We start from the raw sequence: 26,993 nt of genomic DNA, 5'->3' as shown, positions 1-26,993 counted from the left end.
TGGAGGCCGATCTGGAGGGCCTGAGCGGCGCGTACAACAGCCTTGAGACGCACTCCTTCACGCTGGAAGCGCGAGTGCGCCAGCTGGAGTCCTCGCCTGGCGCTGATGTGGCGAGTGGTGCTGCGGCAGAGGCATCTGCCGAGGCCTCTGGTGGAAACGAGGAAGAGGAGGATGACGGGCTCAATGACCTGCTCATCTGCCTTGGCCAGGTATGAAAAGCTCCATCCCAGATGAGACCTTTGCAAGAAGTTCACATAGGACATTACATGTGCTGCAGAGAAGTGTGTGCATCAGCATGTTGGCCCGGCTTCTTGCATGAAGACAGCGGCCGTGGGTCTATCATACTGACATGGCACAGGGTATTATGTGGTGTTTGCGTGCTGGGATGGGTGCTGAAGGGGGCAAGTGCTTTTGCAGGAGGAGCAGAAGGTGGAGCGGCTGAGGAATAAGCTGGAGGGGCTGGGAGTGAATGTTGACGCCCTTTTAGAGGGCATTGGGAATGATGACTATGATGATATTGATGAGGAAGGTGATGCTGACAGAAAGGAACAGGACTTGACTTGAGATCTTGGGTACTATAATGCTACCATGTATTCACTGATATTCTTGTTGGACTCAGATTGGACCTGAGTGACTTTAAACCAGCGGTGGCGACTTGTAAACAGAGACCAATCCATGGACGTTCGCCCTGGGATGTCAAAGTCTGCTCACCTGGTCATCTTCTCCACTATGCATGAGGGCTGTAGGCACTGAAGCTCTGGTAATTGGCACACAATGGCCAAACCCTGCCGTGGAAATTTGACAGTGACCATGCTCATTACTCCAGTCACTGATTGGTCCTAGGTATACCATAAAGATTGATGCTGAACGTAATGGGCTCAAATTTTGCAAGATATTGTCAACATGGATTGGTTTGCACGGTGCGTGGGAAGGAAGTCGCACGTGCATGGCTAGCTTCCTCTGTTGAGGAAGCTGGAAGGATGAGGGATGTTTTGCAGCATTTCTGTTCATTCACTTGATCGCAGGAGTGCAACTGGATTGACTGGTATAATACTGCATTCTTCACAGTACTGGAGACGTTGTTTCTGCATCTCTCTCTACTAAGAGTGTTCTCACATGCCTCGATCTGAGAGCACTGGAGCAAGTTTTCACTCAATTGTCGTCATTGGAGCGGGATTGTCGGGATTGCAGGCTGCTAATAAACTTGTTGAGAAATATCCAGATCTGCTCCTCGTTGAAGCGTCGTCAAGGCTAGGCGGCCGTGTACAGCAGGCAATTTTTGCTGTGCATTCGATAGGAGGTGCCTGGCAGTATGGAATGCTTAAGACGTATTTACAAGAACATGAAATGCACGGCATCGCAACGTGTCTGCTGCAACTGCCCACAGGTTGAAGGCGTTGTGCCCTGGCCAGTACAACTCGGTCCTGAATTTGTGCATGGAGCAAAGTCTTCTCTGAAGGTAGGGTACAGTGTCCATACATGATAGCACCACTGTTTCTGCACTCTGGCGCACTGCATCCACCTATTTCACACTCTCTGTGCTGCAGGGCCTGCTGCAAGAAGTCAACTGCAATTTGAGGGAGTTTGACTGGCCAGATTACTGGTACTTTGGCAACAGTCGGCAATTGGTGTCAGGCGACGCCAAGGTAAGTGTGCGCCCAATCCGCGCTGCGCATCGCTGCTTTCCACCATGCTGTGCCGTCTGCTGTATTTCACCACTATTTTTCACATTCACACCTGTCTATATGTGACAGGTGGTGCTTGACGTACCTAATGGGTCCTAAGGACTGGGATATGTGCAATATTGTAATTAGAAGAGTTTCAATGTTTTGACAGGATGAGGAGCTGGAGCGGTTGCATGAGCTGTTTGCATCAGTGGGGCAGCGGGTACGGCCAGAGCCAGACATCAGCGCTGCAGAGTGGCTCCGACAGGAGGGCGCCAGCGAGCGCATGATGGCTGTGGCCGATGCCTGCTATGCAAATGACTTTGGCTGCTCCCTGCACCAGCTGGGCTTGTCTGAGATGATCACAGAGAACCAGCGCTGGGATTCAGGTATCGTAATGTTGGCTGTTCCAAAGCAGGCAATCTGTTGTATCATGGAGCTGATGGAGTCATCTGGCTGCATGACATATATAATTTAATGGTTTTGTTTCGTGTCTGGTGCAGGTGACACATACTTGATACTGGATCGGCCGCTGCAAGCGCTGGTGCAGCATCTCAGCAAGGGGGTGGAGAATAACATCCAGCTGCAATGGCCAGTTTCAAGAATTGAATATGGCCCAGAAGGTGCCAAACTTTACGGACCATCTGGTGAGCAGCATTCACACCTTTGCAAGAAAGGGACAATGAATTTCTAAACCAATGCTGAGGTCTATTGTTTTGCAGTGTCTAGCTCAATAGGCAATTAGCCCCTGACATGTGTTGGATTTGTGCTTGCATGCAGGCAGTGTAGTGCAGTGTCGCCGCGTGATTGTCACAGTGCCCATAATGATGCTGCAGCAGGAGAGAATAATTTTCTCTCCTCCCCTGCCTGCTGAGAAAACAGCTGCAATCTCCAGAATCAAGATGTCCAACGCAGTAAAGGTGCGCCTGCTTGTCTTTTCAGTTCCCTCTTTGATTGAAGCAGGTCAAAAGTTGACTGAGTCACAGTTTCTGCAATGAATCAGGCTGTATCTTTTCACCTATTTCCTTGTGAAAATCTGCTCATGTGCAGGTCATCTTTGCATTCTCTTGGCCCTTCTGGCCGACCGGATTCTTTGATGTGGTCTGCACAGACAGCTTCATGCCCGAATTCTGGGTGACTGAGTATCCCGCCACCTCCTCAGACCCGGCCACGGCCGGCCTCTGCTGCATGGTTGGCTTTGTTGCGGGCGCCAGAGCAGAGGAGATCAGCCACTTGTCACAGACAGCCGTCATTACTCGTTCCCTTGCACAGCTGGACCACATCTTTGGTAAGAGATCTCAGAATAGCCCCGGCAACCCCAGAAACATGGGCCTGTTGGTCCTGATGGCAAGTAGAAGAGGGGATTTTGGCAATGTTTCCTTGATATTCAGATTCATTGCTAAGCAAGGACCGATACAAGCATCAAGCAGGAAGTGTGATTGAGAAGTGCATGGACTTTGGCATGTTCATGGGTATGCTGAGATGCACTGTTAAAGAGTGAAGCGGGCAGGTGATTGACACATGCATATGCACATGAGGCCCCGGATCGCCTCGGTTGGCCCCTGCTGGCGGGGGCCGATGCAAATACTGAGCACTGTGCCCACAGTTGAATGGGTCTTGCTTGGATCTGGCGAGTCCATTGAGTAGTAGGATTTTGGCAGCTTTTAACTGTAGCTTGCCTCTTGGCAGGAGAAGCGTGTAATAATAATTCTAAATATGCACATGGCGCAGGGTCTCCTGAGAGGAGGCATCCTGCCACTGCGGCGTTTGTGCGTGCGCATGTGGAGGACTGGTCTCGATCGCCCTACATAGGGGGCGCCTATTCCTACCCTTCACTTGGGGCCAGGCCTGGGGACAGGTGAACCTCAATCCAGTCATGGCGCTCTTAGTTGTCTTGGGCATGGTCAGTAGTCTTGGGCATTTTGTGTGCAGGGCTAAAACCGTTATGCAAGCAGCGAGAAACGTTAACAATCTGAGGAAGGGCCGCATTTGGATTTGCTCAGCTGGTACCTCGCATATGCCGGACTTGTTACATTTCTGGTTCTGAGACAAGTTCTCCTGCACTGCAGAGAAAGCTTGGCGGCATCATTGGGGGACACTCTGTTTTTTGCTGGGGAGGCAACACACCCCGCTGTCAACCCATGCATGCAAGCTGCGCTGGAGACTGGCGAGCGAGCAGCTGCTCAAGTCCTGAGGGCGTCTGAGCACGTCCCCAGCAAATTGTGAAGTCCAGGAATCTTAAATCGCAATGATTTTGCATACCTAAGATGGTACAGGGACTTCACGATGCAGCACCAGTACTGGAAGACAAGGCTGACGTACGCTCTGGATTTATGTATAGGTTGCTAATGTCCTGCAGCCGCAAAATCAACAAGGGTGCTGTTTGCCCATTGCAGAGCTGTAATGGCACATGATCGTCGAAGAAAATATGATTTCATGTCTCCCTTTTACACATTTCTGCTCAGTCACACATCACCTTGCAAGGAATTTGGAAGCTATGCCCATGCTGAGTTGTGCTTCCTGACACTGGACAGTGGAACTTCAAGCTAAGATGCACCCAGGATCATGATGATGTCAGCTGACACGCAATGGAAGACATGTAATGCGCTCTTTAGCTGCTACAGTGAGAATCACACACGTGCACAGTGCCAAAAATCTGCCTACACAGAAATGATAGTACCCCTGGGAACTCGCACCACCTCTTTCAGACATCCGACTTCTATCACACTCAAATCTGCTCTCTCTGTCTCAGGGACCCCGCTCCTGTTATTGGGCAAATTGCCTGGATATTCGGTGTATTCTGAATCAACATTCTATAAATTGACAGCTTGAAAGTACATGCTGGTGTGTACAGTGAGTACCAGTGCAGTCAGATCTTGACGTCCGCTTCAATGGGCGCCGGGCTGAGAGCGCTGTCAATGATGTTCTTTGTCTCAATGCGGTGGATGGCGATTGAAGCGGTGGCTGCGCAGCACAACATGTGCAATCAGACTCATGATCCTGCAATCATTCCTGAGCCCTCCTGTTCACAGGTCTGCTTCTCACTGATGCTCACGGCAAGGTAGACACCAAAAAGCAGTCCCTGACAGCCACCGGCAAAGCCACAGAACTCTGCATGGTGCATGTTCAGGAGGAGCACAACAAATGCAGGCGAGCATAGGGGGGCATCATCGCCTGATCACCCCGCGGCAGGTTTCACACCAAAGTGATGCACCTTAACAAAAGGCAGCAAGCGCCCAATAACAGGGCTGAGGAGACATCGGACGAAGCCCACAGTGAATGGATGACATAGAGGACAGTGCGAGCGCCAAGAAGGAAGAGAGAACTGCCTCGCATGCACGTAAGTGTTTGGGACTGACCAACAGAGGCGGAGGCGGAGCGGCCGACGTAGCGCAGGGGCCGCGGGTGCATGCCGGCCGGGAGGCCGAGGTCGCGCATGGCGGTGGCGAGGCGCGGCTTGATGTAGAAGTGCGCGCCCATGTTCTTGGGCTCCTCCTGGCACCACACCACCTCCGCGTTGCCGTACTGCGCTATCACCTGCGCGCGCACATTGCTACCTCACAATGACCTCAAGTCCATGGGGTTCACTCATCTCCTGGCCTGGTGTTGACAGTTGAGAGAATTTCGCGCAGTTATATCAGGGGTGATCTGTCAGGGACTGCCAGGGGATCCCAGCGCTCTGTCGGCCCCTCTGGGGTGCTGCATTCTCCAGGAGATCTGGGGGAATCTGGGTGCCAAATGGGACAAATAGAGGAGCGTAGGAATTACATGCACCTTTTCGACGCAGGTCGTTTCGTGACCTGTTAGCGAGCTAACACGTCTCTAGCATTCATCGAGGACGTCTTCTGAACTCCGCAACAGAGAGAGGGAGCGCTGGAGCACCTTGAAGAGCAGGTCGGAGGGGAAGGGTGTGATCTGCTCCAGGCGCACGAGCACGGTGTCGCGGATGCGTCGGGCGCGGCGCGCCAGCGACAGGTGGTAGTAGATCTGCCCGCAGCACAGGATCACGCGCCGGATCTGCTCCGGCGGCAGCAAGAACGCCTCCCCGGTCGCGTGGTTCACCGCCTTGTGCCGCGTGTTGTCCGACGCCTGCGCTCAAAATGGTTATACATCTGTCGATGCTGTTGTGCATCTCTTGCTGACTGCCACGCTAGTAGCTTGACAGCTCTTTGGGTCAACAGCAGCAGATATTCATACCCGGATGAGAAACATCAAGTTCTGAACCACCAGGTGTATTGTCCGACGCCTGCGCTCATTTTTGTTGTTCAACTGCCCAGCCACTGCCCCATGCTGTCATTAGCTTGCGGGTGGTCTACCACAGGCTGATGTTCAACACCTGGTAGTCAAAAACAAACTCCAGAGGTTGCATGAGGAAGGGATTGCTTGTCTGTGGTTGCCGCGTTACTTTCCAACATCACGAACCATCGGCATCTGGGTGGGATGCCTCATGGAAGAGCATAAGAACACTCCTCAACAATCCAGGGACACTTGGAGGCCATCAGAAAGCTTTCCGGGCAATCTTCTCCAGGTGGAAGTACCAGATTGCTGGCACCAGCTGCCAAGCATCACGCCGTTATCCCCTGGACGCACAGAATTGTTTAGAAGGGATTCACAGAACCAGCGGGGCACACCTTGCCGTCGTCGATGACACGGTTGAAGAAGGTACCGGCAGTGAAGTCGGCAAGCGCAGACGTGGCAGGCCGGTGGTGCAGCAGCCACTTGGGCGTCAGCAGCACCAGAGGCTTCACAAAGGGGCGGTTCATCTGCCGCCGCAGTGCGTGGAACAGCTGCGCCGGCGTCGTGGCACACACCACAAACAGGTTGGCCTGGCGCTCCGCGAAGCGGCGGCTGTACTGCACCATGAAGCCCTCCCACGCCTCCTGCGCGCGCAAGGGGCCTTGATTAGCCATGATCAGGGTCCATTTGAAGCCAAAGCCACAGTCAAAATCAAAGTCATAGTAACAGATGCATTTGCGCGCGCGCTCCTTGTTTTCTCATAGCAAAGTTTTGCCCAACTTCAGAGTCAGAATCAGAGTGAAGATTCAAACTCAGAGACGCATTTGGATGCATGCCATCCCCTCTTTCCTTTGCATAACAAGGGCAAGAGGCAGGGACATTATGAGTAGCATGGTGCTCATGTCTGTGGCTAATTGTGCTGGGTGATGTGCCAGAGAAGGCAGGCTGAAAAGGTTCCTGCAACATGGTGATGAAGAGGGGGGCCCACCTGGGTGATGTGGGCGTCTTCTGAGAGGCCCATCTCAGTCCACAGCAGCTCTGCCAGCTCGCCACCCTCCCCCACACCAGCGCCATGCAGCACCTCCACAATCTGCGCCCGGTTCAGCTGGCCACCATACTTCTTTGCCAGCGCCCTGCACCCCAGCAATCAACACCCTCGCAACGGCCTTGTACCATCACTCAACACCCAGTAGCAGACCATCCCACAACACTCTATGTCCCTGCCTAGGTGCAACCCAAGCAACTGATTTGAGCCTTCGCCCTGTCCATGGCTCTCCTGTCGGTGCTGTCAATAAAAAAATTGCCTGGCAGTGAACATTGCTGCTGCAAGGCAGGATCGGGAGGATGGTGTGGCAGCTAGGGGCAGATGAAACATACTCACCTCAACACCCATGCACCCTGGCATGCAGATGAGCCCAATATCTGTACCACGTCACCAAGACAGGGATGCAAAAGACAAGCCTGCCTCTGCTTCACATCGTCTTTACATTCTGCCTGCACTGCATGACAGGAAGGGCAGGGAATGTGACGCACGCAAATGTGGCGCTGATTTCGCGGAGCTGCGCGGGGGAGTTGCCGGGAAGGTGGTCGGCGTCGTCGTTGGCAAGCTGCAGGAAGCGCTCGACGCGCGCCGAGGAGTGGTCCGGCCCCTGGCCCTCAAACCCGTGCGGCAGCTGCAGCACCAGCCCGCTCGTCTGGCCCCACCGCTCCTCTCCTATAGAGACCAACAACACGAATTTTATTTTTAAATGTCAGGATGCCAGAAGACATCATTCAGGCATGCTTGTTTCACCATTTTCTGGATTCAGTCTACATGCTTGTCAAAAACTATGCATACCCTTTCAAAAGTATGACTGCATGATTCACATGCACAGCGCTTTCCTTAGCAAGCTGTGCCATCCGCCAAATTCTCTCTCAGCATGCGCGTTGATATACACACGCCGCATCAAAGAACCTCCTGCATGCAAATGAATAAAATAAAGAATCATGAGAAGCACACGGAAGGGAGTGCAGCTACCTGCGGAGATGAACTGGTCGATGATGCACTGCGCGTTGTTGACAAAGTCGCCGAACTGGGCCTCAAAGACAGTGAGGCCGCGGCGCTCGTTGCCCAGGGAGTAGCCGTACTCAAAACCCAGCACGCCGGCCTCGCTCAGCGGCGAATTCCAAACCTCCACGCGCTCCTGCATGCCCGGCTGGATCTCGTCCAGAGCCACCCGCCTGCAGGAACACAGCAATACGCTAAAGTGAAGGTGCCACGACATGCACAGCAATGAGCAGTTTGCTTCCATTGTGCGATACTTCTGAGTACCAGGGCAACAGAAGCTGCTGGTGCATGGCCCTCCTTGAGAAAAACTGGCCAAAAGCTTGGATTCTAAAGAACTGGTGCTTATGGCAGATGATCTGCATCTGGCCTTCTTGCTACGATAGGGTGCCGCTACTTGGCAGCTACTTGGCGGCACAGTAGTCATCAGCGCACCTTTTGGCGGTCCTGCAGTCGTACTGCACGGCGTGGCGGTGGTTGAAGGTGCCCCGTTCCACGTCCTGTCCGCTCAGCCGCACCGCGTACGCCCCCAGGTTCAGCCCAGACGCCGCATCCGCATCCTTGCCTGCACAGATACACTCATCTGTCACAGATATCCATAATTTACTCATTCCCAATGTGTGTGTACAGCCTGGTGCACATGACCGGAATGCCTGAGACCACAGGAACAACAAGAGACACATCTGCATGGTGACATATCAGAGTCCGTGGCATGAGAAACAGGTCATGAGAAAGGGGTGCACCTATCAACTCCTCCTGCTGCAGCTGCGAATCGATGGTGCTGGGCTGCAGCTCGCGGCTGGTTCCGGCTCCGGCGCTCGGCGGCCGCACGCCGCGGTGCAGCGCCAGCGTCCCGAATGCCAACGCCTCCGCCATCCCAAAATCCACCCTGCTGTCCTTGTCCTCCACCATGGCCCTGCACAAAGAATTCACACTCAAACTCCCAAGTGCAGATGAAATTTCAAGCAATTGGGCGGGTGTGCTGGTGGGTAGCATTCACCATGATGTCTGCCACTTCCGTGAGCACTGCAGGAATTGTTGAATCCTAGACATTTGTATGACGGCGCCTGCTGCAGCACAGGTGGGTTGCTTTATGCTCTGAGAGCTTGTGCACAAAATCCCAGGCATGCATCTCAGCCTTTATTGCTAGGACGAGTGGAACGCAGGGGCCCAAAATGGGGGCCCTGGCATTGCTCACAGCAATTGGGTGCTTGCAAGCCTTCTGCTCTAATAGCTTGCCAATGCAGTCAATGCATCTTGGTAACCAGTCTCTAAAGCAGCAGGGGTCGCTCACAGGCGTGACACGCAGAGGCGGTCGACTTCTGGGTGGCGGCTGAAATCGGCGGGAGCGGCGCAGACGGAGCGGCCAACCCACTGCAGTGTCGCCAGCGGCAGCCCCGTCGGCTCCTGCTTCGGCTCCGGCGCGCGCCGAATCGACGGCTCCGACGCCATCGCCTGTGCGCAGCCCCCAAACCTTTGAGCCATTGCTTTCTTCCTTCCTTTCTTTCTTCCATTCTTTCGATAAGCCACTGCCCTCTGCTCAAGGAATAAATGGTCCAATTTGAGAATATCGCCGCCTCAAAATGGTAACAATGATTAGAATTACACCAGAATGGCCAATTGGGCCAAATGTGCAGAAACACTTATCAAAAGATAATAAGGTGGCCTTGAATGCCTTGACAGAGTAGGAGGCTGATGACACAGCAGTAAAATGGGATGACCTGCAGCGCATCGCCCTGCCATGAGGTGGCGAGCCAGTCGCGCGGCTGCTCCCTGTACAGGCCGGCCTCATACGCTGCAAACTCCTCCTCAAACTTGGCCTGCACCTCGGCCTGGCCCCCCACAGCAACAAGTCAGCCCCCTGCTCCTCAACCAGCAGCCACGCCTGAGAGCCTTGCTGCATAGAACACATACTGTACTGTTTCCTTTTGTTCATATTTCAGCAACAAAAAGCACTGGTTTGGCAGGGATGTAATTACAAGGTGTTGCATGCCCAGCCCTGCTCATGCATGGTTGGGCTTACAAGGACTGGCAACCAGCGGACAGGGTTGTGTAGGGATTGTAAGACCTTGAGGGAGTCGAGGAGGGTGGGTGGGATGAGGCCCTGCTGTTGGAGGCGTGCAGCGTAGAGGTCAAGGACTCGCGGATGTGCCTGGATGCGCTCATATGTCAGCGGCAGCGTTGCCTGCGGATCGTCCAGCTCGTTGTGGCCATGCCTGCTCATTCCACAGAGCAGCACTTCTCACAATCCCTAATAGTAATGCTGCAGACAAAAAAGACAATCACACAATGCAGTCAGAAGCACTTGAAGCTGCATCCCTTAGGCATAAGAGATGCAGCCCTGATCCTGTACACCCACAAGAGCCCTGTTGCCGGGGCATGTGGCGCTCTTCCTGCACTTCAAATGCAGTCAGTTTGAAGCTCTTCCTACCCAAGTAGAGGGCAAGTGTCCATGCATTCACCATTTTAATCCTGCTGTAGCAAACGTGCTTCACTGCCAAATTTTGTGTATACGGTCAGAACCACTCATGATGGGAACATTATTTCGCTCAAATATATTTTGAAAGGAAAAGTAGAAGGTGAATCGCCTGCGGTAGCCGACTAGGTCCACGACGACGTCCTTGTGGAAGCGGTGGCGCCAGTCGGCTGCGATGCGGCAGGCGGCAACAACGGCCTCGGGATCATCCGCGTTGGCGTGCAGCACCGGCGCGCCCACCGCCTTGGCCAGATCCGTTGCATGCGCCGAGGAGCGGCCCTCGCGCGGCGCCGTCGTGAAGCCCACCTGGTTGTTCACCACTATGTGCAGCATGCCCCCCACCGTGAACCCTGCGCCCGCAGGCACCCGAATCGTAAAACATGGGACAAACAGAAAAGAACCATGCCTGTTCTTTGGCCAGTGGCCACCTTCATACTCACAGCGGCCAACGATTGCAGGCACCTGCAGCTTCCTGAGTCCGCTTCCACTTCCTATTAAGACCTGACTAGGAGGCTTGGCTGAAATGAGGGTACTGTAACAAAGCATTGTGTTGGACACAATAGCGATGTGCGGGAGGGGAATTGACTACTTGACTGAATGATTAATTGGGAGTCTGACTAATTGAAGTTAAAACACTCCCATGAATTTGGCGCACCAGGGGTGTTGGAGAGCTGCAGGCACTCGGCAACAATGCCCAGGCCGGCAAAGGCGGCGTCCCCGTGGATGAGCAGGCCGGCCACCGAGCGGCGGCCGCCGGTCTCGAGCCGCGTCTGCACTGCGCGCACGAGGCCCATGACCACTGGATTGACCGCCTCCAGGTGGCTGGGATTGGGCGCTATCGACACTCGGATCTCCTGCCTCTCCGGCCCCTGCGCAGTAAGAGTTATAATAACAAGTGGCGTCCGCTGCGGCCGCGTGGCCAATCGATTCAGCAAAATATCCGTCTTCCATGTCGCAATCTCACACAGTCTTCATGACACAGACTCGCCGTCTCTTTTTTTTGATGAATTTGGCTGAATGTTGCTACATCATCATCTTCGACCCCGGGATTTCAGAGAATGTAATAGAGATATTCTGGGGTGGCAAGTGATCGTAAAGGCAATTCTTTGAGTTGAAGTAAATTGGCCAATAGTACATTATGCATTCACTGCTGATGCCTCAGCATTACGTGGCCCATGCACAGAATTTGAAAGGCATTGCAATGAATGCTAGTGCACCACGAAGTGCCCATCATGTAGAGGCTGTACTATCCTTTTCTTAGACTGACTGAGCGTCCAAGACGGGCCTGGAAAGAACAGCCTGAAAGGGTGCTGGATTGACGCATGGTAGCGGAGAGGTTTGCATGAAGCTGCACAGACAAGCAATATGGCATAAGGTCTCAGAAAGGATTGCCTGCATCAATGCGTGGCAAACCCTCTATTTGCGTGCAGGCATGATAGTGAGAAAGATCACCTCGCCAAAGGCCAGCGTGGCTGTGTCGCCGAGGTGGTATTTGACATCGCCGACGCGGTAGTCGCTCTGACCGTTCTCCATCTGCGCGAACAGCGCGCCGGGCGGCTTGTGCAGCAGGTTGCACAGCAGCGACAGGCGGCCGCGGTGCGCCATGCCCACCTCGATGCGCCGCACGCCCCCGGACGCGCACCGCCCAATTAGTGCATCCACCCCCGGCAGCAGCGCCTCACACCCCTCCACCCCAAACCTCTGCGGCAGCAGCATCCCTTGTGAGAATCTAATTTGATTAATGTAATATAGATGTGTATTGATCTATCTTCAAGCATGAATGCCCGCTATGAGGCTAACATGATCTGGCTGCACATGTCAAGGCTAACATTTTCTTAAAAGGGTGCCTGGATGGACAAGGGTCTCGAGAGTAGATCCAGCATCCATTGAAGCAGACATGCTCCAAAAAAATAAAGAATGTCTGGCCCAGCCAGTGTCAAACAGCACACCTTCGACTTGGGGAAGTGCAGGGCAAGGAAGCGCTCAAATTCGTCTGCGTGCACGAGGGTGCTCAGGATCCTGACGCGCTCTGGCGCCGAAATGGACTCCCGCCGCTCGATCTTGTCCGCCAGCCACCGCTGCTCCTCCCTGCATTGTATCTTTCTCATGACTTATGCTGTCCTTGACGCGGATTGCATATATGCTCTACCAGTGCCATCGACATACTCCCTTGACACTCACAGATGTGAGCAGGCACAGGCTCCCTGTGAGAGCCCACAATAGGCAGGCAAGGTGATGGGTGTAGGAGCGCACTGGGAGGTGAGGTGGTCCAGTTCTGCAGTAAGTGTCCCGCAGTATGCGTCTTGCATGTGCTCCACAACAGCCGGCAGTGACCAAGTGTCCAGTGAGAGAGGCTCCCCCGCACTCAGCGCTCCTCCAAGAAAGAATCGCCTGCAGTCCAGAGCAATTTTGCCATTATTGCGCATTGTGCAATCAAGTGTCCTGTGCACGGTATTCGCCCAGATATTGTGCAGTCATGCATGCAGATCCTGACGCCCCTGTGTGTTTCTCCAAGCAGGGAGGGCAAGATTGCATGCCACTATCTTGATTAATGAGGTCATAATGATGCATGTAAGCGAGGTGGTAAATGGGGGAAGATGACAAGGGCAGGCCCTGCACCTAGACAGAACAGCTGGCTCGTAAAAAAAGCGAGGAAAAAGTCGTGTCAGTGACCCTTGATGTAGTGTGCATGCCTGCTGCTTGACGTTGGCAGCTCCATGCCGATCTGCGCAGCCAGCCAGGAAGCCTTCTCATCGGCTGAGAGCCTCCTATCCAGCTGGCCAACCCTGTCCAGTAGAGCATTCCTGCAGAGCAGCCAGCTTCAGGCATCCAGGTCCGGAGTTGCAAGCATCTGGGCATATCAATGATAATGGAGTGCTGTCAAGAAAAAGCTTGTCTTCATTCGGGGGGTGTGTGGCATGCCTGGGGGACGTCCATTTCTGGCATTCTGTGAACCAAGGGCCTCGGAGCCTCTGCAATGGGTCCAGGGTTGCACTGAGGTGCCCATGGCTGCGGTAGGCCTGCAGCAGCTGCACCAATAGGAGTGTGTCTGCAACTTCTGCGCGCTGTGGCTCCACAAATGTGGAGCTGCTGGCCCTGCATGCATGTCACCACTTCTGTGGGTATACCTGCTCATCTGAACATTGATCAAAACTACTGAAAACATATCTTGCTGTACCTCATTTCAGCTTTACTCGACGCTACTCACGGGTATGCACAAGCCTAGTAAACTAGTCCAAGGGAAATGCCGCATCCTAGTGGTACAGGACACTGTTTGAGGTCGCACACAATTTGGAAATAAATATACCTATTACTTCCTTCGGATGGATGATGCAAAGGAAGCGAATTTTACAGTGCCACAGATCAAGATCTGGCATCACCTGAGCCTGCTCCCCAAGTCTCCTCGCTGAGCTAAGGGTCTCACAGATCTGCTGATGTGGGCGCCACACATGGAGACATTCAGAAGCGTGTCCTATGCATCCACAGCGACATCCATTCCCACTGGAAAGCACCGAAAGGACCAAGAAAAAAGTGAATTACGAAAGCACGCCGGCGTAGACACTACTGTATCGGAGATATTGAGCTGAACATATCTTCATCCGGTTGCCTCGCTCTGCTCACTTCGATGTCCATCGTGCGCTTCGGAGTACCTCAGAGTCATTGGTACAGACTGTGCAAGCACCTACGCGCGTCTGGCATGCCTCACACTTGACGTCAGACCAAGCGAGTATGGGACTCTTGGCTTTTTCCAGACTTCACGTGCAGCACGAGGCCTTCTCCGGCTCGGTTGCACATAAAAATCGTAGCTTGAAGATCACCGCTAGGAGAAAGCCATATACTCCTGCTGGAGTCTTCGTCAATCCTTTGGTACAGAACTCTGCAAAAGGTCCTGAGGATGAGAGGCAGGTGAGGGCCCTCTCTGGCTCGTGAGATCCCATGTGTGATCAAGTGTATATGGGAAGGATTTTGAGGACGCTGCTGATCTCACGTTTGCTTCTGCGCTGGCGATCGCTGATGGCATGCGTGACGCAGCAAGTCGTGAACCCTGGCACAGAGCCTGTTCTCACACGTGCAGGAATCATCGGAGGGCGCATCGTCATCGGGCAGCTGGACTGGGCTCGTCAGTAACTTGCTCTTTGGGGTGGGTGATGTAAATTGTGGGCACCTTGCTTGCTGGCATCAATCATGGGAGTGTTTGATTACTCAGTGGGAGTCAATGTATTCGTTTTGCAGGCCGCTACAAGTCTGGAGAGAGGCGATGCGACGTGTGCGAGCTGTCGTGGGACCGGCGCCCTTGCATGCACTGCTTGCAAGGTGAAGCACCGTCTTCCTACCATTTACATAGCACCGACTCGCATCGTCATCAACTGCCGGGTCTGAGGGTATTCCGCTGTGCACAGGGCAAGGGCGTCATGCAGCAGAAGGTCCGCATGAACCAATTGCGCCACACAATGAATCGGTGAGCTCCTTCACCTGCCTAGCAAAGGTCTGATTTTGCTGATGTCCTTACGTACTTCCTAGTCTGGTGCTCTTGACAAGCTACTGTGTTTGCTGCAGGGTGAAGACAATGGTAGGCATGGAAAGCAAGTCCATGTATGACACACAGTGGCAGATGTCCAATCGTTGCCGCAAGTGCCATGGGCAGGGGCAGTTGCTGTGCGCCACCTGCAACGGCCTGGGCTCACGCGGCCCTCGAGCTCAGATGATCAGGCGCAGCAAGGTGGTCAGCAAGTAAAGGAATGGGCAGCCAATTCTGATGCTGTTTATCTCTCACCTGATGCTGTTTATCTCTCATTTTTGTCTGGAAAGAGAAGCGTGCGGCGGGTGTCCAAATTTGCGCAATGCTGGAGCCTGGCAGGCTGGAACAGAGTGGATGCTTTGAGTGCGCTGATCTTGCTGACTGGCAACCTTTGGGGTCACTGTACATTTGGTGTAGAGTGTATGAGCGGAAAAATAAAGACAATTTTGATGGTGTTGAAGGTCAAACCAGGCAGATGCTGTTGCAATGGCATCTGACAATTTGGCGAATTTGCTGTTGTCCCCTGTTGTGTAGGATTTGAGTGCTTCATACGGACCCGAGTGCATTCCCAAGCTTGCCTTAATTACGGCCTTTAAAGGCCAATGTGAGCAAATTGAGAGAAGAGAGATGCAAGACATGCAAGGCAATGCGAGCGCCTAGGAAGAAAGGTTTTCCCGCGATGTATAAGCTAATTATATACAAATGTAAGTCGAGCAAAAGAAATGCAGGTGCAGATCCTGTTTTGTTATGCTCGAGCTCTAGAGATCTGAGGGTTTGTACTATTTCATATACTGCATGCATGAGTTTTTTAAACCGCGAGGCCATCTCAAATTCATGTAGCACAACAAATTATCTCTCATACTTGCAAGCATCATCACCATAGAGAGAAGGATGGATCTGTCATCGTAAATCTTGAACAAAGTCTGATAAATCTGTCATCATAACTTTTCAACACAGTCAGAAGTTTCAAACGCCCTTCCCGCAGCCTGCTTGAGCACTCAGACTTTTGAAAGTTCTCAAGGGTACACGCCTGTGCCATCCTCCCCATCCCCAAACAAATCAGGGCAGCCTTCCCAGCGCCCTGCACCGCTCTTCACGCTGCTGCGAGTCTCAAAGTAGCCTCCCTTGTAAGTGTACCTCCGTCCCTCCCCAAACTTCACCTGTGCGGACCCACATCCTTTGACTGCCAGCTTGTCTGCAGGACGCACCTTGCTTCTTGGCAGGAACAGCGTGTAATAATAATTATATTGATATCACCCTTAGCTACCTTGGGACACATCTGTCGTCGAACAACAGTTATTGCAGGAGTCCTCACAGGGGGACATGTCTCAGCGTCACAACATTATGTTTTCCTCTGGGCATCAGTAAGGAGGTCATCCCTAGGTGAGAGCACATATTACAGCAAGTATAGCAGGGATTGGGTCTTGCATGGATCTGGCGAGTCCCAAAAGGGGTATGATTATGGCAGCCTTTGACTGCAGCCTGCCTTACCTTTGGCAGGAAAAATGTCATAGTAATACTAGTAGCAGGGAGATGTGTGGGCGGAAATCGAGATCTACTGAGCTAGGCCTTGGGGTATAGTCAGTATGACAAGCACTCAGTGCGCGTCTGCGCCGCGTACCTCCGGGTGGAACTGGAACCAGCGCGGCTCGTGGGGTTGGGTGGCGGCAGCGCGCGCACTGGCGACCCTTTTGAGCAAGCGCTTTCGCTCCCCCTCCGCCGCGTCGTATTCCCCCTGCTCCAGCAGCCGCAGGTCGCGCCGCCAGCGCATGTCACTCGGCGGCAGCAGACGTTCCAGCCCCTCCGGCATGTCATTCAACGAAAGCGCCCACTGCGAGAAGCCAAACCTGCGCAATGCAGTTTGTCGGGTTGTGAGCGCATTTCTGAAGGTCCTCAAATTCTGTGCAGGCATCTTGCCGCCATTTTCACTACCACTATCTTCAAAGCCGGGGTCCCTCTGCTCAATTCGGTCTGGTCGTGCAAATGGTGCCACTCTTTGATGTCAGTGGGACTTCCCATGTATGGGTTAAATTAGAACATGGCATTGCCTCTGATTGGCAGCTGTCAGCATGAGAGATTGGCGGCAAGAGGTTGAGGTGGTGTGGGTTACATGAAGCATGCTGCCTGCCAGCTGCGCGTCTTGCACAGCAACACTCACGTCGCATGATACAATAAACCATTACCATTTCACATGTCGTGTGGATGTGATACCTGGAAGGGTGCTCATGGGGAGGGTTTTTCTGCCAGAGCAGCTGCTCGCTGCCGTCCGCAAGAGTGGCCCAGAGGGCGCCGTCCCACTTGCCATGCAGCAGAGGGTGCTCCAGTTTCTGCCCGCCCACCTCAACATGCCCTTTCACCTGTGCCCCGCGCCGCCTTCCCCTCTTTAGAAACTTGTGTGCCTCCTTCAATCATAGCCCAGGTCATAGGACCATAGGTGCCAGCTGAGACACCGTGGCAAGCCATGCAAGTAGACAATTTACTGAAAGTACCTGGCATGTGGAGGGCCCTCTGCTAGACCATGTCATAAGTGAGGTCTCTATTCCCTGTTCCCTGTTCTCTAGTTACTGCGCTTCAATCATCAAATTTTAGTTGTCCATCTGACTTGTCCTGTGCATGCGCTGCCCCTACACGAGTCTGCAGACATGCATCGTCTGCCAAGTATGCAAGAATCCGGTTTTAGGGGCTCAGAATGTGGAGATGAGGTGGGCACCTGGTGCACTTGCTTGTTGGTGAATGCAATGAAGGGCTCCTTGAAGCGGACGCTGCTGGCGTGGGGGGCGGCAGAGGTCTGGATATGGAGGTTGCCGTTGTGGTCCAGGTAGTGTGTGCCCAGAATAATGTGCTGCACGATTGTCAGGAGCGGGTTCCACTTGAACTCCTCCCCATCATGAAAGTCGATGCGGATCAGCCCTGTTGGCCTGCAGCGTCATGCATGCACCGATAAGATCTGCATGCAAGCTATCGTTACTGGATCCATGGCAGGCAACAAGACAAGCTATTGTCTCCATATCATTTCCATGATTACTGGAGCTCTGTCAGTAAGGAGCGAAGGCTGTCCTGTACCTGATGTTGGCGTACTGACCCCTAAACTCCATCTTGTTCATCTCATCGCAGGACAGCACCCATCCCCGCCCCTCACACAAGAAGGCATTGACTCCCGGGCACTCGCCACACTGTGGAGACAGACTGAAATATCACGGTGCTTGCACCTCGTGCTACACTTTTTTGAAGCGTCTGAGGATCCCTAGCTGGCAAACACGGTCCGAGACACGTTGCAGCAAGAGCTCACCTTCTCACCGATGGCCCTGATGCCTTTGTCTGGGGCAACAAGCTCGAAGGTTTCTCCCTTGGGGCTGCGGCAGGGTGCAAAGGGGCGATACACGCAGGAGTAGATGCTGACTGCAAAGGCTGTGACCTTGAGCAGCCGCTCCATGCTGCCCTTTGGCAGCTCTGCTGCCTGCGCTCATGCATCACAAGATATGGTCTTCTGACATTCTGAATGGGAGCTTGGCAGTGCCAGCATGCTTTGTTTGCCTCAGAATAGCATCTGTGGGCATTTGTGAGTTCCTGGTGGAAAGTGGCAGAGAGCATGCAGCAACAAAATGGTGGGTTCTGGAGCAACAGCCAGGCTGTCAGCTGACCTCATGGAGCAGCTCCACATACTCCAGGAAGTCTCCCCGCCGTTGCATGTCTGTCACCGGCTCGCATAGCGCCACAGGAAGCGACAGGTCCGTAATCTGTGCCCCACATCGTTTCTTGGATGAATCACTCCGTTTGCCAAAGAACAGTGATCGGTGTTCTTTCAAGGCGTCTCCTTAAAATAACACCAAGGTATGGGGCTAAAGTGCGCACCCTTGCCAGGTCCTTGCCAACAAACTCCTTGATGAGCTCCCAGGCGCTGATGCTCTTGGGCGCCTGGGCTGGCTCTGGCAGCCGGTCACGCCGCTTCAGGAATGGCTCATCACGATCCAGCATCCACTGTGGATCAGGGAGCCTGCAGACGCTTACAATCTGAAAATGGCCTTCTTTACTTGAGGCTCTTGCCTTCGTGTCTGGTACACACAATTGATCCCTTATTACAGATTCATCGGCATTAATCGGCACCATCAAGGTGTTCTTTCACTGCGACATCCCCATCACAAATGTGTCACTCTCTGCTGTGTTGGACAATGCCTGGCTGAAAGAACTTGCACCTTGCACTCCGAGCTTCGGCATTTATCACACGTCCTCCAGATTTGGTATTCATTAAGTTGTTCGTCTGATGATTCGAGTTCCCCTAAGATGTTAACACGTCCTTTCGAAGCCGCTTCAGCATGAGTATGCTGTGAGCTGGAGCCACTGGATTGGCTTGACCAATGTCAGACGGTCTTCTATGCACAGCGATAGTTGCAATAGTAAGTTGTACCTGTTTAATGCGAGATCTAATTCTAGATTGAATGGGAGATCGTACTTCTGGTCAATCAAAATTCGAACCAATTTCATGGAGCGTATCTTCAAACCTTGGATTCAGAAATGTTCATTTCAAGAGAAGATGAAGCAGTCATACACATACCTTTAGGTATCAACACTCTCGATTAAGAAGTAGTACAAGAAACTTTATCTGTGCACAATTTTATGGCTTACCTTGATTAGTTATATGCAGCAATGCTTTCAGATGCAGAGAAAGGGCTGGGTACCTCTGGCATGGATGGTAGTTCATCCTTAGTCTGACCGTAACTATTCTAACAAATAGATCCTCGGTATAGAGAGATATACCATGTCGCATGTAGAGCCAAGCATTCCGCGCATCGTCAGCCTTGGTGAGGATGTAATCCAGCAGATCGCAGCTGGAGAAGTCATACAGAGGCCAGTCAATGCAATCAAGGAGCTGTTGGACAACGCCCTTGACGCAGGTTTGACCATTGCATCCTAAGATACAATTACTTTCTATGACAGTGATCCACTACAGCTGATGATCAACAAACGGGATGTTCATTTCAGGATCTTCGCAGATCAACATTGTTGTAAAAGAGGGAGGAAAGAAGATGTTGAGCGTCCAAGACAATGGCCACGGCATCCAGGTAAACGTTTTATTATTTAAGGAGAAGGCACTGGGTGCACCTCTCACTTTTCCTCTTAATGATACTGATGGTGCATGCGAACGGTGGTCTGCAGAAAGAAGATCTTCCACTTCTGTGCAAGCGACATGCCACCTCGAAACTTCGATCCTTTGAGGACCTTGACAATCTATCGACTCTAGGCTTCCGGGGGGAAGCACTGGCCTCCATATCAACAGTGGCACACCTCACCGTCATCACAAAACCCCCCGCAGCTGTTGCTGGCCTCAAAATCCCCTACAAGTAAGGATCACTTCTCCCCTTCAATGTGACCACCATAAATTTTGTTGAAGCACTTTCAGCATCTACAAGCGGATCGTGTCCCACGCATTAACCTGCACACATGTCAAGCAGGAACACGGCCTTGGAACCTCCTGGACCCTCACCATGTGCTGCTCAGAATGGCACCACCTTCATTGTGGATGACCTCTTCTACAGCAACGAGCAGCGCAGGAAGGTAACGAATGCAATTTGATGGTTTCATTGACCGCATCTGTGCAATTGCTTAGTCCGCCCAATCCAGAGGAGCGCCAGAGAATTTGGGGCCAAAGCGATGTGGCCTGCCCAGATCCAGATTGAGCTGCACTGACAGAGGCTGGGGAGCTCGAAATTCCAGCATATTCACAGATAGATGAAGAGGGGAGCCTAAAGTTTCTTGAAGCAACTGACTACGTTGCCGACCACTCTAATTTCCCATAATAGTTCTGTGACTAATGGCTTGCCACATGCAGGCGCTAGGAAGTGCTGCTGAGGAGTATGCGCGCATACTGGACCTCCTTGGGCGTTATGCTATCAGCAGGCCTGATGTTGGATTCTCCTGCAAGAAACAGGTGCAGCCCTTCGCAATTGCCTGTGGCAACATGTGCTGTAGTGGAATACTGGTAATAATTCTGAGATGTCGGATTAAATTTTGATTATCAATATTGCTCCAGGGGGAGCGGCGTCCAGACTTGCACACAGTGGCAGGCACGTCAGCTCAGGACATCATCAGGTGAGCAGTGCAGGCATGAAATCCATGCAAGCCTCAGCTGTTGCATGTTGGTTGTGTTGCAAAAAAGAATGTGCAAAATGTGGGAATTCAGGGTTGTCTATGGGGCATCGGTTGCCCAGTCCCTTCTCCCAGTTCACTTGGAGGAGCCTGGTGAGAAAATGGACACATCAACTGCAGCAGCCACATTCTCTTTCACTGCCTCGGTAATACTCCTTTTCTTTGTCCATTCATCATCATCAATCACGCATTAGCTTTGGTGGGACTGCCCATCAGATTCCCTCAATGACTTCATTTTATCGAAATGATGGAAATGTGCCTGCCTTCTTTGCAGGGCTTTGTGTCGTGCACACACTACAGCGGTCGCAAGGGCATCTTCATTATCAGGATCAATGGCCACATTGTGCAGTGCAAAGCACTCGAGCACAGCCTGGAAGCCGCCTACTACTCTTACGCTCGCAACAAGCCTTTCGTCTACCTGGTGAGGCCCTGCATGCTCCCTTCTTTTCCACCGCCTGTATCATAACAGCCCTCGTGACGGGTAGACATGCAGCAGCCTGACATAATTTTTAAAGCTCTCTCATTGCAGCAAGACTCTTTAGAGATTGAGAGTGACAATATCTCTCAATGATGCTGCAGGATATCAAGCTGCCAGGTGATCAGGTGGATGTGAATGTCCACCCGACCAAGCATGAGGTGGTCTTCCTTCACCAAGAAGAGATCCTGACCTGCATCAGTGATGCACTGGAGAGCCTGCTTCAAGGACCAATACAGTAAGTGACCAATCCTGAAATTCTTGCTTTCACTTATAACATCCATGGCTGAGCAGGCCCTTGTGCCTTCTATGGACTCCGCTTACTGGTGCTTTAGAGCATGCGTGCACCAAGGATTTAATTATTTTGTGGGATGTCAGGTGTCATTGCATGCGGAGCATTGCACACAGTGGGCCTGCAGCAGTGGCCGGGCCTGCTCCAGCGAGGAGGGCAACAGACAAGGGAAGCATCAGAGTGACAGAGATGGTCCGAACGGATGCCCAGTCTCAGAAGCTGCAGAGCTTCTTTGAGACGGCCACACAAGCTGGCGCAGGCTCAAGTGCAGCAGCAGCAGTCGCGCTGAGTTCAGTACCGAGGAAGCGCAAAATGATGACGCAGCCTGCCCTATTTGCCACACAGGATGAAGACATGCAGGATTCAGAGCAGCAGCACAGGACAGCCTCGCAGTCAGGAGCGTCTACAAGCACTGGCGTGCTTGGCAAGCTGCAGAGAGACATCATTAATGACAGAGATGAGGGTGAGGTCCATGCTCACATTGTGATATATTGGAGATGTTCATGCTTCATGCTGTGCTGTACAGGCTTGTGCTGCAGCAGCTTACAACTTCAATGCTGTGCAGGTTTAAAGCAGAGGCTGCAGAGCTCTGTGTATGTGGGCATGGTGGACACCTCCCGGCTGCTGGTGCAACATGACACTGATCTTTTACTCCTAAACATTGGGAACCTTGGGCATGACCTTTTCTACCAGCTGGTGCGAGCAATCATCCTGGTTTTGTCAATGTGGGCTATGCCAAGCAAATTCCATTGATCAGGGGGATACATGCACATTGCCAAATCTGGTTGTCTCTGCTGATATCACGTCAGTAGCCTGCATGCTTGGCTGCCATCCAGAGTACTGAAGACTCGTGTTGGCCTTTGGCAGGTTCTGCAGGGCTGGGGCAACCGGCAACAGTTGCAGATTGGCAGCCCTGTCCGCATAGCAGACCTGGCTCTTATAGCTCTGCAGCTGCTGCAGCCAGGTCTGCAAGAGGTAATCTGGAGCACAATCTCCCTTTGTTCTGAAATACGCATTGCTGTGCGATTAGCCTTGCAAATTTCAGCACTGCTCATCTGTGATACACTGCTTTCTTGGTCTTTGAGGCCAAGGCTGACTTGAGGGCAAGGCAAAGTTGCCTTCATTTGTAGGGAGACAGATGGCAGGCTGCTCTCAGAATAGAGCGGCGTTTGGTGGCCCAAGCTGAGTTCCTGGCGCAAGGAGCAGCCGTGGACATTGACAGAGACAGTGGCACCTTGAGGAGGCTGCCAGTCATCTTGGATGGCTGCAAGCCAGATGTGAACCGCCTGCCGCTTCTTGTATACAGATTGGCAGAGTGCCCTAACTGGGACAATGAAGAGCAAGCCATCAGCTGGACTGCCCAGGTGCTTGACTCTTCTTCCTGTGACTTCACCAAATGCCAATATTCCTTGATCAAGCTAGTTATCTTTCAGTTTACATTGGGAAGTACTGTGATGGTTCGTCAATTTCAAGTGCTTGACATCATGGACTGCAGGCGGTAGCAGAGTTCTACTCAACCCAGGCCATTCCTGAGATCTTGGGCTTGCAAAAAAGAGATCACCAACTACCTACACCGGTGCGAGCTGCATACCAATTGCTCAGGCAGCACTGATTTTGCTTGTCACACGTTGAGAAAAGCTTGAGCAGCCGTTCTGAGCTGTACTGTGCCAGCAGGCTGTGAATCCCGGTGGTGCAGATATGCTGGAGTCAATTGCGCTCAGAGACACCGCAGACCTGCAAAGCTGGGGAATTGAGCATGTGCGTCCACCGCTGAATAATGCACATCAGCTTGCTCTAAGTTTTGGTGCTGTGCTACCGAATGACTTGTCCTAATTTGTGAATTTTTGAATTCAAAATTTCAAATTTGAAAGCAGATCCTGTGGGGTGTAGGTGCTGTTCCCGACTATCCGTTCCAAGCTCATCCCCCAGGCGAGGAGGGTAAAGGATGGCAGCATCGTGCATGTGGTGTCACTGAAGACCCTGTACAAGGTGTTTGAGCGTTGCTAGCGACTCAACAAGCTGCAGTCACTAATTGTAGCACCTGCTTTTGCAATTACACAGTAGAACTCATGTCACCGCCACTATCGTGACATGTTACCACATCAACAGCACTGCCAAAGAACAATGTCCCGGTAGAAAACATCCTGCTGTAATCGAGACACATTATTTAAAAAAAGTGGGGCTGACTGTGAAGGCATCCAGATGGCATGAATGGTAAGTGGAAACCTGGTATGGGCCATCATGTCATGTAGCACAGTGGCTAGCAATGAGCAAGAGCAGTTAAATTACGGCATGTTACAGTCCAATGTTGCAGAGCCAATTGCAGAGCCATTGAGCCTTGCTTTGCTCCCTGAGCAGCCTCTGCTTTGCCCCTGATCAGGAGCCACTTTATTATATGTTTGGATCAGGAGTTGTAGGAAGAAACACTTCCAGGCCCTCAAAATTACTCCCGTATGCAATCTCCACTAATGAAACACTGTTGGCACTCTACAGATCCAAAATTTTCTACTTTCCTATTCATCCTTATTGTACATAAAATTCACAGTGGTGTGCTACACAAATACTGAAGTCCCATCTGGTTCACTGCAAGCATTTCAGAGCAATTATAAGTTCATCAGGTTGTGCCGAATCTTAGCAAAGAGCAGGCGGGCCATATGAAGTGCCCATCATTCTGCAGAAGAACAGATCAGGACAAGGGTGCAGCTCATCATCAGCAGGAATATCTGCTGAAAATGCAAAATGCACCTCAGAAAGATCTCTGGCCAGCAGCCTATGCCGTTGCTTCTCATTCTGCCACAAAACAAGGGTTCATGCGTAATCTCCAAAGGGTTCTTCACTCTCCAGTCTGTCTTCACACCGTCTCCAAACTTGTGCTGGACTTTATATATATTGAACGCGATAAGAAATTCTTGAGCAGTGTCAGCTGCACAACAGGCCAGCAGATCTGAAATTCTCAGTACTCGTCTCGCACAGGAGCCTTCGAGGGTGTCACCTACATGCGGCAGACAGGGGTTCAGCTAAATTCAGCAATCACTGTAATCAGCGCTGGTTGGTCTGCATGAGAATTGAGCAGCAAACAGGCCTTCCACCTACCCTGATTGGCAGCATTCCCAGGAGCGCTCCGCTGCAGTCCAGGGCCTTCCTTGCACTGTCAAATCCTGCAAACTCCACGAAAGCAATGCTGCTGACCTTGTTGTAGTCAGAGAGCAGACGAATCTTCTTCACAGGGCCTGCACATCAGACAAGCCATGTCAGCCAAGCTGTCATTTGTGAGAGGGCTGCATGCTGCTTTGCAGCACTTCTTCATGCATGCAGATATGGTAACAACATGACATAGGCAGGTATGCTCCACTACAGATGTCGACCACAGTGAGGCAATCTGGAGGCAGAGCATTTCCAAAATGTTGCATCTCACCGCACAGGGTCTCAAAGAACTGCCTGACATCTTCGCGGTCCACCCTCTTGTCGATGTTGGCAACGTACACAGTGCGGGCGCAGCATTCCAGCTCCTTCTGTGTGCGCGGCAGGAAGCTGGTGTTGACAGGGACGATGGCAGTCTTGGAGGGCATGACTCGGATGGGGTACTTGCCCAGCTTTGCACCATTGAGCTTGATGGCCTGCAAGCAGCACAACAGTAATTAAGCCAAGACAAAGTACACACATGCATGAAAGGAATGCTAGTACTTGTGCAGCCAAAATGTCAGCAGAGCTGACTAGAATCAGAGAACCTTACCTGCTGCACGGCCCTCTCATCAGCGAACTCAATGAAGGCAAAGCGCATGGCAGAGTTTGGATCCCCGCAGACGCGGCAATCCACAATCTTCCCAGAGTCCTTGAACACATCAGCCAGGGAGGCTTCTGTCACCTGCACACCACAGCAGAATGTCTTGGAAAGGTTGACATGATGACATGCACACATGTGGTGCAAGTCAGGGGACATGAGGGGGCATGCATGCCTGGTGGTCGACGTCACAGATGTATATGGTGCGCTGCACATTGCCTCCAAACTGCCTCTGCAGCGCGGCCTTCCTCCTGGGCTGTGATTGGCGCTTCCTGGGATCCTGGAAACCTCTGCCATGTCCAGGATCCCTGGAAGTGCCATGCATGTCATAGGCGGAGGCGATCGGAGCAGGCACACCTGGAGCATCCTGCACATTGCCATGCGCATCTCACATAATGATGATTCAGAGGAAATCCCATCCCACAGCGCAACCAGAACTGCATTCAGGTGCACCATTCCAACTGCATGCATGTAAGATGCAGCTGCCCTTTGAGACAGCAGAGATGTCAAATATATGCCTTTGAGAACTCAAGCAGAGCTCATCCAAATCCTATAGCATAGGTACATGCACTGTTTCTGTCACCTTCTGGTGGAAAGGGCTTTGCCAGGACTCCTGGAAGCCTTTGCCTGGAGGCACGAACTCCTTTGCACTAGGATTCAGGCTCAGGCGAGCCATGTCTGCACAGCAGGGCACAACTTGGTCGACCTGTGCACCTCAAGACACAGACTCTGTCTTGCCTTCACCACCTGATGCTGCAGTAGCTTGGAGATCGTTTCAGCCAACTCAAGGTGAAGCCTGATATTTTGAGATAGGCCTGAACGCACCGATTTCGCTTGCGGAGTCATATAGACCACGCATCCTCGGGTTGTTCATTCCCTGAAGTGTCGATCTGGTCAAGTCATAGCCGTAGGAAGGGCGTGGCATTGCGTGATACGCGTTGCCTTCCGGCTCCTTGTCAAACCGTGCCCGCTGATACATCGCACCTGTATCAGATCCAACTTCACAAGCTTGAGATCGTTATCGGTGCCTGGAAAGCCAATCCAGTCTGCTTCAGGCTCTTGATCACCATCTCAGATGCCAAAGCTTGGATACTCTAAATAATTTCTTGGACCCCAATCAGCCACAACAGAGGCACCAGAATGTTTGACAGAGACTGGCAAGTAGCCCAGGGATGGTGCAACGCTCCCACTTGTACGACGGTTTCTCAGATGGTGCCATGGCAGGAGCACGGTGCTCAGGGCCCTACCTGACGGGCTGTCACCTCTCTCCGGCACGATCTCCGCACATCAGCGCCCGACGTCTCTATCCAGATGGAAGTATTGACCGTGGAACTGGACTGAAGAAAACTGTCGTATTCAGAC

General features: G+C 52.4%; 6 protein-coding genes across 6 annotated transcripts; 3 read left to right on the top strand and 3 right to left on the bottom strand.

Annotated features, from left to right (window-relative positions):
- Positions 1–1,116: 1,116 nt before the first annotated feature.
- On the top strand, positions 1,117–3,890 carry COCSUDRAFT_19856 (amine oxidase; the record flags this gene model as incomplete). Its single annotated transcript, XM_005643708.1, has 8 exons — positions 1,117–1,310; positions 1,487–1,652; positions 1,837–2,053; positions 2,168–2,311; positions 2,445–2,584; positions 2,715–3,097; positions 3,412–3,522; positions 3,734–3,890. 8 exons carry the CDS (start codon positions 1,117–1,119, stop codon positions 3,888–3,890), a joined length of 1,512 nt encoding a protein of 503 aa, XP_005643765.1.
- A 643-nt stretch (positions 3,891–4,533) lies between these two features.
- Positions 4,534–13,907, bottom strand: COCSUDRAFT_31412 (2-oxoglutarate dehydrogenase, E1 component; the record flags this gene model as incomplete). Its single annotated transcript, XM_005643707.1, has 20 exons — positions 13,801–13,907; positions 13,343–13,516; positions 13,114–13,224; positions 12,674–12,811; positions 12,370–12,508; positions 11,873–12,121; positions 11,076–11,280; positions 10,547–10,770; positions 10,250–10,263; positions 10,013–10,163; positions 9,645–9,776; positions 9,239–9,354; positions 8,776–8,860; positions 8,380–8,504; positions 7,918–8,120; positions 7,430–7,614; positions 6,296–6,496; positions 5,547–5,729; positions 5,024–5,201; positions 4,534–4,628 (listed from the first exon to the last, which is right to left on the bottom strand). Exons 1-20 carry the CDS (start codon positions 13,869–13,871, stop codon positions 4,534–4,536), a joined length of 2,979 nt encoding a protein of 992 aa, XP_005643764.1. The 5' UTR covers positions 13,872–13,907.
- A 527-nt stretch (positions 13,908–14,434) lies between these two features.
- On the top strand, positions 14,435–15,155 carry COCSUDRAFT_59703 (hypothetical protein; the record flags this gene model as incomplete). The annotated part of the gene is made up of 4 exons (XM_005643706.1): positions 14,435–14,540; positions 14,654–14,685; positions 14,821–14,844; positions 15,066–15,155. The coding sequence occupies 4 exons, from the start codon at positions 14,435–14,437 to the stop codon at positions 15,153–15,155; spliced, it is 252 nt and encodes an 83-aa protein (XP_005643763.1).
- An 800-nt stretch (positions 15,156–15,955) lies between these two features.
- Positions 15,956–18,914, bottom strand: COCSUDRAFT_59702 (hypothetical protein; the record flags this gene model as incomplete). The annotated part of the gene is made up of 8 exons (XM_005643705.1): positions 15,956–16,099; positions 16,561–16,786; positions 17,151–17,296; positions 17,650–17,857; positions 18,003–18,112; positions 18,229–18,396; positions 18,581–18,676; positions 18,792–18,914. The coding sequence occupies 8 exons, from the start codon at positions 18,912–18,914 to the stop codon at positions 15,956–15,958; spliced, it is 1,221 nt and encodes a 406-aa protein (XP_005643762.1).
- A 781-nt stretch (positions 18,915–19,695) lies between these two features.
- COCSUDRAFT_20043 (DNA mismatch repair protein MutL) lies at positions 19,696–23,352 on the top strand (the record flags this gene model as incomplete). The annotated part of the gene is made up of 13 exons (XM_005643704.1): positions 19,696–19,831; positions 19,920–19,999; positions 20,094–20,278; positions 20,387–20,492; positions 20,767–20,865; positions 20,968–21,026; positions 21,118–21,229; positions 21,358–21,504; positions 21,663–21,796; positions 21,937–22,251; positions 22,429–22,546; positions 22,718–22,825; positions 22,981–23,352. 13 exons carry the CDS (start codon positions 19,696–19,698, stop codon positions 23,350–23,352), a joined length of 1,971 nt encoding a protein of 656 aa, XP_005643761.1.
- Positions 23,353–24,803: 1,451 nt separating this feature from the next.
- Positions 24,804–26,307, bottom strand: COCSUDRAFT_38408 (hypothetical protein; the record flags this gene model as incomplete). The annotated part of the gene is made up of 5 exons (XM_005643703.1): positions 24,804–24,842; positions 24,944–25,080; positions 25,266–25,467; positions 25,584–25,715; positions 26,215–26,307. The coding sequence occupies 5 exons, from the start codon at positions 26,305–26,307 to the stop codon at positions 24,804–24,806; spliced, it is 603 nt and encodes a 200-aa protein (XP_005643760.1).
- Positions 26,308–26,993: the final 686 nt, after the last annotated feature.

Source organism: Coccomyxa subellipsoidea, assembly GCF_000258705.1.
Source record: "Coccomyxa subellipsoidea C-169, whole genome shotgun sequence".
In the NCBI taxonomy this organism is placed as follows: domain Eukaryota; kingdom Viridiplantae; phylum Chlorophyta; class Trebouxiophyceae; family Coccomyxaceae; genus Coccomyxa; species Coccomyxa subellipsoidea.
The sequence above is the reverse complement of the archived record's forward strand: the minus strand, read 5'-3'. Positions and strand labels throughout refer to the sequence as shown.